General features: G+C 36.4%; 1 protein-coding gene across 1 annotated transcript; it reads right to left on the bottom strand.

Moving 5' to 3' along the window:
- Positions 1-11,513: 11,513 nt before the first annotated feature.
- LOC110623189 lies at positions 11,514-12,460 on the bottom strand. Its single transcript, XM_021768118.1, has 3 exons — positions 12,412-12,460; positions 11,895-12,333; positions 11,514-11,808 (listed from the first exon to the last, which is right to left on the bottom strand). Exons 1-3 carry the CDS (start codon positions 12,458-12,460, stop codon positions 11,514-11,516), a joined length of 783 nt encoding a protein of 260 aa, XP_021623810.1.
- Positions 12,461-19,315: the final 6,855 nt, after the last annotated feature.

The raw sequence follows: 19,315 nt of genomic DNA, 5'->3' as shown, positions 1-19,315 counted from the left end.
GTTCAGGTATGTTTGGTCCCTCATTTGAGTCCACCTGTGTAGGTTCGGACCCGAGGAACCGAGGACCCCAGCAGTGAGTTCAGCTGCTTCGGTGTTGTTAGAGTCAGCCAGAGGTGAGTGGAACTAAACTTAATCTTTTAAATTGAGAAATTAAATGTTTTACCATGTTTCATGCATCATGATTATGCAATAGGATGATTGCATTAGTTTTCACGAATATGCCGCATTGCATCGATTGTTGTTGATGTGGGTGAATATTGGATGACCCAATTAGTCCATGACAGGAAGACCAGGACCCCATTCTACGGCCTGGCACAATGTAAGGAAAGACCAAGACCCCATTCTACGGCCTGGCACGGTTATGGGACTCGAAGACCAGGAGCCCAGAGGAGGCCCTGGGGAAATGGTAAGTAATGTATGTTATGACAGGAAGACCAGGACCCCATGCTACGGCCTGGCACAATGATAGCTTGGACTAATTGGTGACAAGTTCACCCAACCCTTCTGTGAATTGTCTGTGTTATGATGTATTTCATTGGAGCATAGTGTTAATATGTTTTTATGGTTCTACTCACTGGGCTTTTAGCTCACCCCTCTCCCTTTACCCCCAGGCTTGCAGGTACAGTATAGTGCGGGAGTCCGGATAGAGTAAAGAAGTCATGCTTATGTAATAGCTAGCTATGGACATGATCAAATTGTAATGTAATGTCTTAATCAGTATAGTTATGTAATGAGATGATGTTTATGGTTTATTAGAGGTGTGCTTGACCCTAGAATGTTGTTATCCCTTTTATTACATGATCGTAGAGACTTTTATGATGTTTATGTAAACCAACTCAACATATGTTATGTCACCCATTTGGGGGTACTGATGAGATCCCACAGAGGGATCAATGTTTATGATTTATGTTATATACAGTGCATGCACAGGTTGAGTATGGTTGATGTATATGGAAAGAAAAGTTTTAACTTTTATGTATGTTGTTGATCATGTATGGGATTAAACAGGTTTACAGGATGCATGTTAGGCTTGCTACGGGCCCCGGCGGCCTTAAGTCGACCCGGATCCTAGCGCCGGTAGCGGTCCGATTTTCGGGTCGTTACAGCCAAGGTGAGTTCTCCGCCGTCCCTCACCAATCTTTGATGTTTTTCCTCTAGATCTTTCAAGATTTTCATTTGTTTTAACTTTGTTTTGAAGATTTGAGCTTTTGAGCAAAGTTTTGGAGGTTGGAGGTTCAAGAACCCAATCTCTCCCACCTCCGAGTTTTAGGTCGTCTCTCTCTTGATCTTCAAGAGGTAAGAGCTGATCTTAAGCTCATTGCATGTTTTAAGTAAGTTTTAAGTAGATTTATGGGGTAGAATGCATGTTTAGGTTATGGTTATGTTTATGGGTATAAATGTATGTTCATGAACAATGTGAATGCTTGATGTGTTGTAGATGGGGTTTATGATGGTTTGAGACCCCTAGGAACATATATGCTTGTGTATGTGTGTTGTAGAATAGGTTTGATGCATGTTTGGAAGGTTTGGAGGCATTTGTGCATGTTTGAACCAAGTTTCTGCCCTTTGGGAGAAACCAGGTTCGGCAGCCGAAAGGACTTTCGGCCGCCGAACCCTCTTATGGAGGCAGCATTCGGCTGCCGAAGCTTGCCCTCGAAAGAGGACTTTCGCCTCTGTCTGGGAGTTTCGGCCGCCGAAAGTGCCGCCGAACATGCATGAGTTTCGTCTCTTTCTAGGAGTTTCGGCCGCCGAAGGTGCCGCCGAACCTGCCTGACTTTCGGCTCTGGAGGGACTTTCGGCCGCCGAACCTGCCGCCGAAAGTGCCCTGTCCAGGCCTCTTTTGCATGTTTTTCTATGATTGTTTCATGATGTTTTAGGGGGTTTTTGGGGAGTAGTTTATAGTTATGTTCAGGTATATTTGGTCCCTCATTTGAGTCCACCTGTGTAGGTTCGGACCCGAGGAACCGAGGACCCCAGCAGTGAGTTCAGCTGCTTCGGTGTTGTCAGAGTCAGCCAGAGGTGAGTGGAACTAAAACTTAATCTTTTAAATTGAGAAATTAAATGTTTTATCATGTTTCATGCATCATGATTATGCAATAGGATGATTGCATTAGTTTTCACGAATATGCCGCATTGCATCGATTGTTGTTGATGTGGGTGAATATTGGATGACCCAATTAGTCCATGACAGGAAGACCAGGACCCCATTCTACGGCCTGGCACAGAGTAAGGAAAGACCAGGACCCCATTCTACGGCCTGGCACGGTTATGGGACTCGAAGACCAGGAGCCCAGAGGAGGCCCTGGGACAATGGTAAGTAATGTATGTTATGACAGGAAGACCAGGACCCCATGCTACGGCCTGGCACAGAGTTAGCTTGGACTAATTGGTGACAAGTTCACCCAACCCTTATGTGAATTGTCTGTGTTATGATGCATTTCATAGAGCATAGTGTTAATATGTTTTATAGTCCTATTCACTGGATTTTTAGCTCACCCCTCTCCCTTTACCCCCAGGCTTGCAGGTACAGTATAGAGCAGGAGTCCGGATAGAGTAAAGAAGTCATGTTTGGGTAATAGCTAGCAATGGACATGATCAAATTGTAATGTAATGTCTTAATCAGTATAGATATGTAATGAGATGATGTTTATGGATGTTAGAGGGGTGCTTGACCATAGACTGTTGTTATCCCTTTTAATACATGATCTTAGAGATTTTTATGATGTTTATGTAAACCAACTCAACATATGTTATGTCACCCATTTGGGGGCACTGATGAGATCCCACAGAGGGATCAATGTTATGTTAATGTATATGCACAGGTTGAGTTTGGTTGATGTACATGGAAAGAAAAGTTTTAATTTTTATGTATGTTGTTGATCATGTATGGGATTATACAGGTTTACAGGTTATATATCAGGCTTGCTACGGGTCCCGGCAGCCTTAAGCCGATCTGGATCCTAGCGCCGGTAGCGGTCCGATTTTCGGGTCGTTACATTCTCCATCTGCTCTTCTCCATCTCCTCAATAGTTTCTTCCCCCTCTCCACATTTTCTCTCCACCTCCCTCCTCAACAGATCTCCATATATAATTATCTCCATTCATCTCCTTTCACCATCTCCACCATGATCGGATTTTTCTTTTACTCAATTTCATTTTTGAATATATATATACATATACTTCATATGTAAAAATAAAATTATAAATTATAATTTTGTATATCATAATTTTAATTATTATATGTATTGAAAATTTAAGTATAATATTTCTTATTCTAAAATTTAATTATGTAAATGATAAATGTTAATAAATAAAAATTAAAAGTATTTCGAATTAAAAATTTTTTATGTAATTTTTATAATTTTAAAAAATTTATTAATTAATTTTTAAATTTATAAAAAATAATAAATTAATATTTATATATAAGATATTAAAAAGTAAAGTTTTTTAAAAATTATAATCCCCCATCAATTATACAATTAAATAAAAGAATTTGTAAATTTATTTTTATATAAATTTATCTCTAAAATATAATTAAAAAAATTAAATAAAGTTAAACAAACATAATCCACACAATTAAATTTTTATAAATATATTTTTTAAAACTTTTAAAATGATAGTTTAAAGAATAAATTTTTTTAAAAAATATAATAATTTAAATTCTTGAAATATTTCAATCATCTTATAATTTTTTTAATTATTTTAAAATAATTATTTATTTCATTTTTTATATTATAATAATATATAAATTGATTAGTATTATTTTTATTTCATGTTTAAGTTTTTTTAAATATTTTTAATATTTAATAAAATTTAATTTTTTTAAATAAATATAATTTAAAAAGTTAATAAAATTTAATAATATTTTTAAAATATAATAATTTAAATTTTTAAAATATTTCATCCGTCTTAAATTTTTTTTATTATTTTAAAATTAGTATTTATTTTATTTTTTATATTATAATAATATATAAATTGATTAGTATTAATTATATTTTATGTTTAAGTTTTTTTTAAATATTTTTTAATATTTAATAAAATTTAATTTTTTAAAATAAATATAATTAAAAAGTTAATAAAATTTAATAATTTTTTAAAAATATAATAATTTAAAATTTTAAAATATTTCATCCGTCTTAAATTTTTTTATTACTTTAAAATGATTATTTATTTATTTTTTATATTATAATAATATATAAATCGATTAGTATTAATTTTATTTTATGTTTAAGTGTTTTAAATATTTTTTAATATTTAATAAATTTAATATTTTGAAAATAAATATAATTAAAAAGTTAATAAAATGTAATATTTTTGAAAAATATTAAATAAAAATATTAAATAATTTAATTAAATCTAACTTTTTTTATAGCCATGGTATTATTCTAATTACATTAACACCACAAATTAATATTTTTACAATTTTTTTTATTTAGTGTTAAATTTATTGTGATTTTTGGATAGAATATTTTTGAATTAGTAGTATTTGTTTTGATTTTTGGATAGAATCTTTTTAGAATATGTGTATTATTGTAGTGTTAAATTATGTATTGCTATTTAGTGAAAAAATGGTGTTTGAACATTGTTAATGATTGTGAATATAATAAAGTTGGTAAATATGTATTAGTATAATATTTCATTGTGCTGTGATATTGTATATTATTTTGTATAATTAAATATGTAGGAAAGGCGTAACCGCCGTAACCGCTGTGATTATATTTTACTGGATCCCAATGATCCATCGTTGCTATATGCACAAGCCGAATATCGGTCTGAAACTATATAGCAACAAACTATAGAAAGTGGGGTGATAGGTTGTAAAAGAGCGGGTACAATTTTATATTTGGAGGATATTTCAGATCAAATAATACTTGCTAATATAATATGTTGTGCATGTGGAGTAATGCCAGACAGATAACGGAGGTTGTCATCCACGTACTAGTGGAGCTGCATTATCAACTTAATCGATTATTACCCGAGCATGTAATACTATTAAAAAAAATTAATATTTTAAAGGTACATTAATCTGTGCATAACAATTGAATGTTCATTTCAGGTGATTTGGGAGCCATATACTGATTCCCTAATTGAGTCGCTCTCCGAATACTGTCGTCAAGGACGAGAAATTTGGAGAGCTGTTGTTCCACTAGTCTGCTTTCATATTATAGAGTGACATCAACCGGATCGGGTCATGCGGCAGTTTGGTATGCAATAGCATATTTCTGCTGAACCTCAACAATCTCCTACACTCCATGATGTTGATTTGCGGAAGAGCAACACAAATTAGGCAGAAGTCCACTTTCATTGGATCGCGCGCTGAAACACCCGAGATAGAAGAATAATAATTGACCCGCTAGCAACAGAGCCACTCCATTTTCATTCAGAGTATATGGAGTGGTACCGTAGGGTGTCCAGACGCTGGATTTCGATTAAAGGAGCGGCAATAAGATTAGGGGTAAAAAATTTATGATTTTTATAACATTTTCAATAATAACAACATATTTTAAATAATATAATTGAATATATGTATTGCAGGAGGATGGTCTGGAGCATATGTACGCTATTGCTACCAACCCGACCATTGGTGTAATACCCGGCTAGACTCCGGTATCGGAATTCCTACCGTCCGGTGGAATTTGGATGTCGGAAATCTCTAGAAGGGTAATATCATGATTTTATGAAATGTTTTCATGTTTTTAATGGTTTTAAGTATGAAATTAAATGAGTTTTTGCATGAAAAGTTTTTGGAGGAAAACCCAGGTTCGGCCGCCGAAAGTCAAGTTCGGCCGCCGAACATGCATGCGCTTTGGAGGCACGTTAGGCCCCCGAAAGCATGAGTTAGGGAAGTCCAGTTTCGGCCGCCGAAAGTCAAGTTCGGCCGCCGAACATTGCATGGATGCGGAGGCACATTCGGCCCCCGAACGTGGCCTGGCCAGCCACCTATAAAAGGGCCCCTTAGCCGAAAATGGGTGAGCTTTTTCTCCCCATTTCGGCCAAGGTGAGCATTCCGCCATCCTTCCCCAATCTTGAGTTTTTCCTTCCTTTTTCCATGATTTTTACAAGTTTATAACTTTGGTTTTGAAGATCTTTGAGCTTAGAACGAGTTTTGGTGCTTGGAGACCAAAAGTTGGAACTTCTCCCATCTCCAAGTTTAGATCTCCTCAACCCTCGATCTTCAAGAGGTAAGAGCCGATCTTAAGCTCATAGTATGTTTTAAATAAGTTTTATGAAGTTTTATGGGGTAGAAATGCATGTTTGAGTTAGTTGAGCTATGTTAGGTTTTATGTGATTTTTGAACAAAGTGGCATGTTTGAGTACGGTTGAAGTGTTGTAGATGGGGTATATGTTTGTTTGAGGCCCCTAGGAGCTTGTATGCATGTTTTGGTTGAGTGGTATGCATGATTTGAGCTTGGGAGGCGAAATGTGCATAAGAGAGCTGAGTTTCTGCCATTCGGGAGAAACTCAGGTTCGGCCGCCGAAGGGACTTTCGGCCGCCGAACCCCCTTTGTGGAGGCAGCATTCGGCTGCCGAAGTTGCCCTCGAAAAGAGACTTTCGTCTCTGTCTGGGACTTTCGGCCGCCGAAGGTGCCTCCGAAAGTGCCTGACTTTCGGATCTGTCCAGGACTTTCGGCCGCCGAAGGTGCCGCCGAAAGTGCCTGACTTTCGGATCTGTCCAGGACTTTCGGCCGCCGAAGGTGCCGCCGAAAGTGCCCTGTTCAGCCATTTCATACATATTTCTATGTGATGTTTTCCAGATGTTTTAGGGGTTTTTTGGGGAGTATAGTAGAGTTATGTTTATGTATGTTTGGTCCCTCACTGGAGTCCACCTGTGTAGGATCGGACCCGAGGAACCAAGGTGTTTAGCAGTGTCAACCATTTCAGAATCGGTACAGAGCTAGTCTCAGGTGAGTGGAACTAAACCTAATGTTTTAAACTAAGAAATTAAATGTTTTTAGAGCATGATCCATGCATCATAAATGTCATGATATATGTATTAGGTTGTTTTGCATTAGAACTCACGAATATGATGCATTGCATAATATGTTGTTGATGTGGATGGATGTTGGATGATCCTTAGCCCTCAGTATGAGATGAGATAATATGATATGATATGCCATGGTATGATATGAGACAGAAAGACCAGGTCGCCCCTGGTACTATGTTATGTAAGCGAACACTAGGTGAGGCCTAATCGCCCCTGGTGTAGTTGGACTTGTTATGATATGAGTTATGTAAGCGAATACTAGGTGTGGCCTCATCGCCCCTGGTATAGTTGGACGTACTACAGTATGTAGAGGGCTATAGGTGACAAATTCATCCTTGATGTGATATGTTTGTGATGTGTTGCATTTCATGAAAGCATGAATAAGAAAAAGAAAGAAAAAGTTAATTAATAATATACCTAAAAATGGAGGAATTATAATAATAATAAAATGAATAATAATATACCTAAAAATGGAGGAATTATAATAATAATAAAATGAATAATAATATACCTAAAAATGGAGGAATTAAAGCAAATGTTTTTAGTTTCTGCTCATTGGGCTTTATAGCTCACCCCCTCTCCCCTAACCCCAGTCTTGCAGGTGCAGAGTAGATAGAGATAGTCAGGAGATCAGCAGGTTACGTCCATGGTCATGATTATGTAATAGAATAGTTGTGGACATGATGTAATGTAAGGTTATGTATTGATGTAAAAAGAGTTGTATTGCATAATGATATTATGTTATATGATCAGAGTTATAGTATTGTGCTTGGCCCGAGTTGGTTAATCCCTTTATACATGAGTTTTATTTTATGTTGTTTCATGTGATGGACCGAGTTTGACAAAGGGTATGCTGACCCTAGGGGTTCTATGAGTTCAGTCATAGTGCATACACAGGTCAAACGGGTTAAAGAAGAAGTTTACAGTTTTATGCTTTAAAGTTTATGCTTATGTTTGATCATGTATGGGATTATACCAGCTATACAAGATGTATGTTAGGCTTGCTACGGGTCCCGGCGGCCTTAAGCCGATCTGGATCCTAGCGCCGGTAGCGGTCCGGATTTCCGGGTCGTTACAATTGGGAGCATGACAACTATTTGCGACCTCATACAGTCTGTTTCTTTTTGTATGATGGAAGAGAGGTGGCAAACACAGTTGCTAGCTCCACATCCAGCACCTGCTACACTGCCTAGCACGACTGACCCAGATAACCCACTTATTCTAGATTCAGTTTCACATGGTAGTAGGGGTAGGACTCGTGGTCACGCTAGGGGCCATAGAAGGGATCAGGCACAAGCAGCACAAGGTGAGAGGGATGTGCATCCAGTGCCTCTCCCGTTACAGTATCATCCGTCACAAGCAGCACAAGAAGATGCACCAAGTTCATCTCATGTGCCATTCAGTTCATCTCAGGTACCTTCTATGTTTTATCCTACTCAGAGTCAGTTCATGGGATGGACGCCTGGACCGACTATAATGCCTTCATTTATGACCGGTACTTATGGTGTACCATTTATTCCAATAGGACGATGTTTTCTGCATTTGCATCTGAACCTGCGCATGAGCCTTCTACTTCTAGGCAGTTTTATATGTCAGGCGACACTATAGAGAATATGTTTACAGGGTATAATCATAGATTAGGATATGGTCAAACTGGTGTCGGTCTGTTTAGTCAGTCCGATCCTTCTGCTGCTAAGGTTCAAGATCCAGATGTTAATGCACCGACACAGGATGATCTGGATCTTCAACAATTCCTAGCACTGGGACCATGGCAAGGTCGCTTACGGGCTCCACATGAGAGGAGACATCAAGAGTGTGGTACTGGTGATCATAACTGACTGCGGGTTGAATATGTATGTAAAAAGTATTTTAATTAAATTCTTTTCATTATGTTTATTTTTTTTTGGGTATTTAGTTGAGCCTATTTCAAGATATTGATTGAGTCTTATGATTCACTATCATTTTGTGTAATGCAAGTGGTAGTTAGACATAACATCTTTGTCGACACTTGAGAAAGCTGCTACTGAGTTCATTCCACATGTAAAATTGGTGCGTGTAATTTTTTCTTTTGAATCAATTATGCTTTATGATAAGATCTTGTTTGTATTTTTTTTGAATTACCATGTTTGCAGTTGAGCTATAACTCTGTTCTGATCGTGAGTTGCACTTGCATTAGTGTAGTGTGAGCTATTGAATTCACTTTAGTAGACTACGTAATAAATTTTTCGATGTATTAAATATGAGTTTGTTACTCACAATATAATTTTGTTTGGGTTGATACGGATATGTTTATAATTATCTCTTTCAACTTAAATCGATTACACTCTTATTATTGTCTGGTTTGATTTATGTGTAATGGTGTGATCTCTTATTGTGAGTTGCTGAATTCAATAGTTCCTTATTGGTATTTTCATTAATTAAAGTATTTGTCCAGTGGTACATGTGTTGACTCCTTGATTTGCTGTTCCTCTCTAGGTTCATAGTGATTATTCAACAGATGATATTGGTGTAAAGTTGGACATGCTTGCTGATGAAACCATGGCAGAGGGAGAGACTAAGGTTGTCGGTGCAGCCTAAGCAGAGAGGTTTATTTTAGGTTCAGATAATCCTTCCAATTTTTAGCCTTGTAATATTTAGATTCAGAAGCGCAACTATATGAGTGGTTTCTTAGATATTAAGTCGATTTTTCCCTTTTTCCATGTGAATCACGTTAGCAATTTGCAACCTTATGCTTCATTATAATTTCTATTATGATTTATGTTTGGATGGTTGTCTTGCTTATGTTTAACATGGTTGCGGACTGTGAATGCTTTTGAATGAATAATTGCCTTACAGACTTCATTGCATGTGGATATGAATTTGTTAATTATTTAGAGTGATTAATCAGAAAATTAGTTGTCCCTTTGCTATTACAGTTGCATATTCTTTGTGGAGAAATAAATTAAAATCTCAATTATGTTTTAGCATCTTTTAGCTTTTTTAATTCACTCAGATTTTGAGTCAAAATGAAGTTGTTAATTTGCGGATAATAATAATAATTAAATTGAATTTATATTAATTGAATTCGATTAATTAAATTCACTGTTTATATTAATTGAGTTACATTAAATAACAAAAAATAAATTTAGTTGAAAATTGATAATTATAAGTTGGTAAGCTACGTGAATGAATGTAGCAGATTAGTTGGCTCCTCTGTGTGATGTGGATCGCAGCATATTCACATAATAATTTATTTTTATATAAATAAGCATAATAATTATTACACCAAATATTTAATTATCTTACAAATTTATATATAATTGTTATGTTATAAAAATAAACTAATTTATTAAAAATAATTTAATAATTAACTGAATTTTTTGCAATACTCTATACATTTATAATAAATAAAATGATCAATATTTATTTACTTGATTCCCCATCTATACAAGTTTTCTTATTGTGCCCCACCCTGCCACATATGGAACAATGGACTCTAGACGTTTCTTTTATTTTGTTTGACCTCCAGTCCATCTCATTACGTATCCTAGAAGACCTCGACCGTCCCTTCTTCCTTGTTCTAGAAATGTCGGGCACAAGAGGAAGTCCATCTGCTGCAGGCCAATAGTCAGGATGTCTAAAAGGATGGAATGTGTACGCGTAACGTTGGATGGTACGTTCCAATTTATAATAGTCAGATACAAATTGTTCGTAGTCAATTGAATGTGATTTACATGCAGCAATAACATGTGAATATGATATCTTGTCTCCTGAAATTTGCCACATGTGCATGTTTGATCCATGAGTTTCACCACTTGCTTTTACCTACCCTTTGCAGTAATTATTTCGCAAACCATTGTCTGACTGTTGAACCGTCTAACTCTATGTCCATTCGCTTTAATTGCGTTAGCACACAGTGTTTTATTGCAAAACTGACTGAAAACGTATCTCTTACTTTGTTGATCCAAAAATGTTATCCTCCGCGTATCAAAATAATAGACACATTGGAAAAATATTTTCTCAACCATTGTCGTTATAGGCAACGCCCGAAATCCTTTCATCATGCCATTTAAGGATTCAGCCATGTTTATTGTCATCACGCCATACCTTTGTCCACCATCGTATGATCTCGTCCATTTCTCTAAATTTATCTTCACTGCCCAATTATATGATTCAGGGTGCACCTCCTGAATATTATTCATTGCCTCGTAAAACTTTCTCTTCTGGTTTTCATTTGCTGATATAAATGACAAGTTCTTCAAAGTAAAATTAGCATAAGTCAAAAGTGACATTAAATTAAAAAAATAAAGTAAACTTCGTATTAAAACATGACATATACCTGCCTTGCGCAACGCTTCCTTTATTGCTACATTCTTTAATGTCTTGTTGTAATTACTCAAAACATGTTTGATGCAGTAACGATGATGACCAGCTGGAGGTTGCCACCAATCTTTCTGCATTGCCTTGAGAATTCTAGCATGACGATATGAAATTACACACAAATCTTCTCGATTGGTCATAAAGATCCTTAAGCAATCCATAAACCACGATCAATTGTCACTGTCCTCCTTATCAACAATGGCAAAAGCTAATTGAAAGAGTTGATTATTTCCATCGAGTGCAGTTGCACACAGTATACACCCGGTGTATTTTTCATATAAAAATGTCCCATCGATTGAGATTACAAGTCGGCAATGTTTAAATCCCTCAATCGATTGCTTAAAAGCCCAAAACATACAGTCAAATACACGACACATCGGATTTAATCGCTCATTTATCCAATGTAGATTATCCTCAATCATGTATACTGTTTCTGGGTTAAAATGATGATGAGCAGTCATGAATCTACGCAAGTGACTGTATGATTCATCTCAACCCCATAAAGCCTTGCAATTGCTTTCTGCTTTGCTTTTCATGTTTTTTTATAAGACGGCTCATATCCAAATTTATCCCTCAATTCGGCTTGTACGGCAGCAATTTTTATATCAGGTTGCTGTTCAAGTAATGCAAAGATGAATGAACAAATGAAATTTTCATCCAATTGGCTATGATTTTTCGTCAACTGAGGATTTGTACATGTGCGCGATCCACTGTATCTTTTAATTTTCCATATATCCTCTCCTTCTTTCTTGGATGCTCGAAGCCTCCACGCACACCCATTGTCTTTGTCTTTACGCTTTATAGAATAAGTCTTCTCTCTTGTTTCATGATAATAAAATTGATGATGATGTCTTAGGTGATATTCTTTTACAGCCGCAGCCACTGCATCTCTCGAAGAAAATATCATCCCAACTGAAAACTTTTTAGATAGATCCCAAAAGGAACGACCTTCTGGCTTATCATAAGGATCCACCCTAAGCAAATCGAAGTCTATTTTTGTTTATGGGGAAGGATGAACAACAAGCACAATAGAATTAGGAAATTGAGTGTTGTAATATCGAGACTCACTCCCACTATCCTTCTGACCATTATCATCATCATCATCCTTAGCAGACATTCATGAATTATCGTCATCGTTATCGTCATCCTCTACTCTATCAGATAAATTATTTGACGGCTCTCTAAGACTATCAGATAAATCATAATCATCCACTATATTTTGCTCTTCACATTGTTCAACATTTGATTCCACAATAGTTTTAGATGGACCTATATCAACATTCTCATTTGTCGCATCAACACAATGAAGTATCTTAACATATATTTCTATATCAGATATACCACCAATTTGATATAAGTATTTAAATATACTAAATACATCATCTTCACCACATATCTCCATACATTCAAATTTTAAGGATCAATCCACAATTATAGACTTTCTAAAACTAATTGTCTCTATAAATTCATTATTCTCAGATAATCCAATTGCACGAGCAATTTTTCCGACCAATTGATTAAAACTTATCCGTTTACCCATTAGAATAATCTTTGAAAAACCTCCATCATAATCGTAACCATGAGAACTATTTATAATATTTCCATCCCAATTGAATATTATCATATGCAGGAACTGTCATTTTTCTGATAAAAAATAAAATAAAAATAAATATATAAATTCAATATTTCTATAATTGATAATTAAACTTTTAAATTCTTAAAAATTACAATAAATTAAAATTAAACACAATAAATATAATATATTTATTTTAAAAAAATTATAATTTTTAATATACTTACCTTTTAAGTATGAATCACTGTATCACATTTTCACTGGATCGATCACTAAAATCAATTCACTCAATTCCTGCAAATGAAAAATAGTTTGTATTGAGAATTTATTTTTCTTTACTCAATTTACCATATAAATAAAAAAAATTAAAATTTAGAATATAAAATATTTAAAATTTACCGGCGTTTCTTTTTTTGTAGTCGAATCGAAATAAGTGGATACAATAATTTTGTGAAATTTATAGAGGAAAATAAGCAGTGTGTAGAGTGCAATTTATTGAGATATGGGTGCAAATTTGAGATAATTTATAGAGTTGTGGGGTGGGGTAATTTATAGAGCTGGGGTTGGTAGCTGTTGGCGTGGAAACGGCTAGTTCGGCACTTTAAGTGCCAAACAAGTTCACTTTAGGGGAGCAGAGAATCTCTGCTCCCCTAAAGCTTGTGCTGGCGTGTTCGGCACCCAAGGTGCCGAACACGCCACGCATGCTGCCACGAGAGCAGTCAGATTGCTCCCGTGGCAGGGAGTAAGTTGTTCGACGCTAATGCTCCTGTGGCAATTCGACACCCATGGTGTCGAACAAGTGTATTCAGCATTATGACTGCCGAACACACTGCTTTGACACACAGAATCTGAAAATATTTTCGGATTCTGCGTGAATTTATAAATATTTTCTTCATTATGCATGAATTAAAAAAAAGCTCTCTTTAGTCCGAATGGAAAGAGCATCACCATGATTGTGAATCTTGCTGCAGTGTCTATTGATCCAATTTCTTTACCTCTTTTCCTTCACTCTGTCAGACCTTATGGAGAAGTCTTCACTGTTGACATAGATCCAGACGATATAAATAAGAACAAAGATGTGAAAAAATTCAATCATATCACACATAGTAGATATGAGAATTTAACTCCTTGGATCAGGTTTGCAACTGAGAATCCAAGCACAATGGAACCTACTTCTAAAGGACATATAACAGTTGTATTAAATAAATTTCCCTTCCTACATGGCTTGTTTTTATGTTCTGTTTCAAGAAATGTGGATCAACCCACGACTACTGAAATAATAGATTCAAAATGGTTAACCCAAGTTTTCAGTAGTCACTTGGTCCAAAATGGTTAACCCAAATTATTTAGTAGTTTCATACTAATTATTATATACAATTTACCGTAATTTTGCCAATGGAGGACGTCTTCCGATGTTCTCGTCGCAATTGAATTGGATATCATTGTTAAATCAGTATCGAACTCTCGAGGATTGTGATTTGCTAGTAACTCGGGCGGCTTCACCTCGTCTTACACAGGTACCCTTTTTCTACCAGTCCCACTAGTTCTGCACAATTTTTCTGATTCAGCATGACTCTGATACCAATTGAAACAGTCCGGCCCAAACTAATCCAAATAACTTTTGGATCCACTTTTCACTTAGTCCAAAATAATTAATCCAAATTATTTAGTAGTTTTCGTACTAGCTATTGATAAAAGACTAATTAGACTCCGTCAAGAATTTTAACCAATATCGTTTGGCTAAAACGATATAAGAGAAAAGTTAGGCCAAAAGATGAGCAATCTTATTCAAATTCTTCAAAAATTGCAAAAAGTAAGTTTCTAATAGCCAATGGAGGCTATTTATAATAAAAATAAAACCCTAATATTATGAAAATATCCAAAATATTAAAAAAATAATTAAAATATAAAATTAACCCCTAAACGATGAAATTTCCACATCGAATTTTATGACAGACCTACGGCCCTTGTCACACTTTTGAAAGTCATACGTCTCAAAATTTCCTTTCCAAAAAGCTATCGTGAATCTTTATCGTATCTCGGCAGCAAAAGTTAGATCCGGTTTAAATCTGCCGTAAATTTTAAAATTAATTGTTCCATGTGAGTTATTCTATACAATTTGATTTTTAGTAGCTATTATATACAATTTGATTTTTCATAATTTTGCCGATGTGAAACCTTTTCCAAATTAAGCAAGCAGCTGAACTTGTAACGACCCGAAAATCGGACCGCTACCGGCGCTAGGATCCGGGTCGACATAAGGCCGCCGGGACCCGTAGCAAGCCTGACATAGAACCTGTAAACCTGTATAATCCCATACATGATCAACAACATGCATAAAAATTTAAAACTTTTCTTTACATGAACATCAACCAAACTCAACCTGTGCATAAACATTAACATAACATTGATCCCTCTGTGGGATCTCATCAGTGCCCCCAAGGGGTGACATAACATACGTTGAGTTGGTTTACATAAACATCGTAAAAATCTCTAAGATCATGTGTAAAAGGGATAACACAGTCTATGGTCAAGCACACACTAACATCCATAAACCTTATTACATAACTAATCTGTACATTTACATTACAATCTGATCATGTCCATATCTAGCTATTACATAAGCATGACTTCTTTACTCTATCCGGACTCCCGCACTATACTGTACCTGCAAGCCTGGGGGTAAAGGGAAAGGGGTGAGCTAAAAGCCCAGTGAGTAGAGCTAGCAAAACACGTTAACACTATGCTCTATGAAATGCATCATAACACAAACAATTCACATAAGGGTTGGGTGAACTTGTCACCAATTAGCCCAAGTTAACTCTGTGCCAGGCCGTAGAATGGGGTCCTGGTCTTCCTGTCATACATACATTACTTACCATCTTCCCAGGGCCTCCTCTGGGCTCCTGGTCTTCGAGTCCCATAACCGTGCCTTACTCTGTGCCAGGCCGTAGAATGGGGTCCTAGTCTTTCCTTAACTCTGTGCCAGGCCGTAGCATGGGGTCCTGGTCTTCCTGTCTTGGACTAATTGGGTCATCCAACATTCACCCACATCAACAACAATCGATGCAATGCGGCATATTCGTGAATACTAATGCAATCACCCTACTGCATAATCATGATGCATGCAACATGGTAAAACATTTAATTTAAAAGATTGAGTTTAGTTCCACTCACCTCTGGCTGACTCTGACAATACCGAAGCAGCTGAACTCACTGCTGGGGTCCTCGGTTCCTCGGGTCCGAACCTACACAGGTGGACTCAAATGAGGGACCAAACATGCTAGAACATAACTCTAAACTACTCCCCAAAAATTCCCTAAAACATCATGAAAACATCACATAAAAACATGCAAGAAGTGGCTGAACAGGGCACTTTCGGAAGCAGGTTCGGCGGCCGAAAGTCCCTTCAGAGCCGAAAGTCAGGCAGGTTCGGCGGCACCTTCGGCGGCCGAACCTCCCAGACAGATCCGAAAGTCTTCTTTCGGGGGCAAGCTTCGGCAGCCGAATGCTGCCTTCACAAGGGGGTTCGGCGGCCGAAACTCCCTTCGGCGGCCGAACCTGGTTTCTGCCAGAAGGGCAGAAACTTGGTTCACATGAACCCCTTGCCTCCCAAAACCTCAAATCATGCATAAATCTCAACCAAAACATGCATACAAGTTCCTAGGGGTCTCAAACTAGCATATACCCCAACTACAACACTTCAAACACACATAATCAACACACATTGTTCAAATCGTCAATATAACCCATAAACTCAACATATAACCTAACATGCCTTTCTACCCATAGATCTTGCATAAAATTTACTTAAAACACATAAGGAGCTTAAGATCGGCTCTTACCTCTTGAAGATCGAGAGGGAGACGACCTATACTTGGAGATCCACGAAAATGAGCTCCTAAGTTCCCAAAGCTCCAAAACTTGGTTTAAATGCTCAAAGCTTGCAATGTGAGTTTAAAACTCAAGAAAAATGGAAGAGATTTGGAGGAAGAACACTAGAGTTGCAAAGGGAAGGTCGGAAGCTTGCTGTGGCCGAAAATGGGAGAAAGCTCGCCCATTTCGGCTAAGTGCCCCATTTATAGGTGGCTGGCCAGGCCACGTTCGGGGGCCGAATGTGCCTCCGCATCCATGCAATGTTCGGCGGCCGAACTTGACTTTCGGCGGCCGAAACTGGACTTCCCTAACTCATGCTTTCGGAGGCCTAACGTGCCTCCAAAACGCATGCATGTTCGGCGGCCGAACTTGACTTTCGGCGGCCGAACCTGGGTTTTCCTCCAAGGACTTTTCATGCAAAAACTCATTTAATTTCACACTTAAAACCATGAAAAACATTAAATCATTTTATGAAAACATGTTTCTACCCTACTAGAGGCTTCCGACATCCGAGATTCCACCGGACGGTAGGAATTCCGATACCGGAGTCTAGCCGGGTATTACAGAACTATTACAACTACAATCCACAGATAAAAAGCCATGTGCTGGTTTTCAAAGCTTGTTGTACATTGAGTGAAGCTTATGAGTTGCTTTTGGATGTGTGCATCGTGTGTATTGCACTATTTTCTAATGAATTTACTGGAATTTCTTTAGAATTAATATCTTCACATCCTACTTTAAAATTAAACTATTGTTTTTGAATTTATCACTATATTTATATTAAAACTCTGATGACATTTTTTTCCATCCAAACAATCATAATTTATAACAAATTATGAAAATTTCATAATTAATAATTAATAATCTGCATAAAAAAATTAAAATGGAATTCTATTTTAATCTGCAGCCATCATGACCTCAATTTCGCAATATATCTCATAATTCTATATCATTAAAATATATTCTAAATCTCTATTACTAGCTCTGCATGAGATGTTCAATGAACAAAATGATCTATCCATGTTCATTATTTTATCAAAATTCAAATCCATTGTGATATATAACCTATAACATAAAAATAACAGGGTACATTGAGATCATAACATGTGTACATAGTGATAACCGCTGGACCACTGGTATTTAGACCGTAGTCAAGCCCTTCAAGAAAGTCGAGCCCAAAACCTATTCAAGCCCACTACGCAAGCTGACCTATTAGTATACAATCCAGTTCACGGTTGAGCAGGCCGGGCTGACTGGAGCCCAGGTTCATCAGAGAGAAACTCAACTCATCTAACATGATGGGGGAGTAGGGGAGTAGGAGAGTAAGTTCAGCTATGTCACGACCCTATCAGCATGAGCGCCGGAAGGGAATTAAATGGTTGTCTGACGATGGTGGGAAGACAGATACGCCCGTAGTACGACTCTGTATGATAGTGACAGGTGTCACTGTACGGTATGCGACACTAGAGGATAAGGAAAAGATGAATAAAAAAGAAAGGTGTGAATCATTCAGACCAAACTTTCTCACTCATATCAAAATCCTATCTCTTTCTGGATCTCAGATAATCATATAGGATACGAAAATACTTCATGAACCATTTCATTCGGTCTGACTAAGCTGTGGAAAGTCCGACTTATAGGATGTAAAGATCAGACCTCCAACGCTCCATATTTTATCGATACTCAGGACGGGTAGATCGACTCCTTCATAGCCTGGAGTCAATGAGTAGACCTCTTTAAAGCACGCGGGACCTCTTCAAAACATGCGGTAGAACGGACAAATATGATGCACAGGATGAATAAGATATGAGCTAACTGGCTTAGCATTTATTAGCTCACTATTAATGATTCGTCTGACATATGTACCACGACACATTACTATCTAATCTCATAGGACATCAATCAAAACATACCGAAATGAATCTTTGAACTAACCACACCATATACACTAAATTTTTTCTAAACCTTAATCTAAACGAACCCAAATTCAGTCTTATTAATTTTCAAACATCTATCCAATCCTAATAATTTTCCCGTGAAATCAATTCTTTTGACCATGTGAATTCACTAAATTTAAGATCATTAATGATAAAAACAAAATCCATATAATTGAGCCAAAATATAATAGGAGGTTTAAATAAGTTTTTATCTAAAAAAATAATTATCTCGGGAATTCACACCTTATTGATTTTAATATGATACTTAATTACGTGGCTATGAAGTCCTTTTTTTTTTTTCTTAAGTCAATGTAGACTTTATTAATTTGATAATTTATTCCTTAAAAAAATTACTATTCAATAATTTATCAAATAATTATATTCTTTTTTTTAATTTGAAGAATTAAATAATTATATTCCTAACTACTTTAAATTTGGCTGTATTGTTTTATATACTTAATATTTCTTGCTGCCGAAGCATGCCGCCACGCCCAGCACGCTGAATTCCAAAATTTAATAGAAAATTATCAGCTTAGACCTGTATTTTTAGGAAGTCATATTTTAATTATTTTTTTTTAATTTCTAA

This window comes from Manihot esculenta, chromosome 9, assembly GCF_001659605.2.
Source record: "Manihot esculenta cultivar AM560-2 chromosome 9, M.esculenta_v8, whole genome shotgun sequence".
Taxonomy (NCBI): domain Eukaryota; kingdom Viridiplantae; phylum Streptophyta; class Magnoliopsida; order Malpighiales; family Euphorbiaceae; genus Manihot; species Manihot esculenta.
This window is presented reverse-complemented; position numbering and strand designations above follow the sequence as displayed.

What these genes read in the sequence shown, in the direction of transcription:
- LOC110623189 (XM_021768118.1), bottom strand. Translation starts at nt 12,460, where the DNA reads ATGTCTGCTAAGGATGATGATGATGATAATGGTCAGAAGGATAGTGGG. An exon ending in TGGTCAGAAGGATAGTGGGA is followed by an intron (nt 12,334 to 12,411) that starts GTGAGTCTCGAT and finishes AAACAAAAATAG; the next exon opens with ACTTCGATTTGCTTAGGGTG. An exon ending in GATAAATTTGGATATGAGCC is followed by an intron (nt 11,809 to 11,894) that starts GTCTTATAAAAA and finishes TCACTTGCGTAG; the next exon opens with ATTCATGACTGCTCATCATC.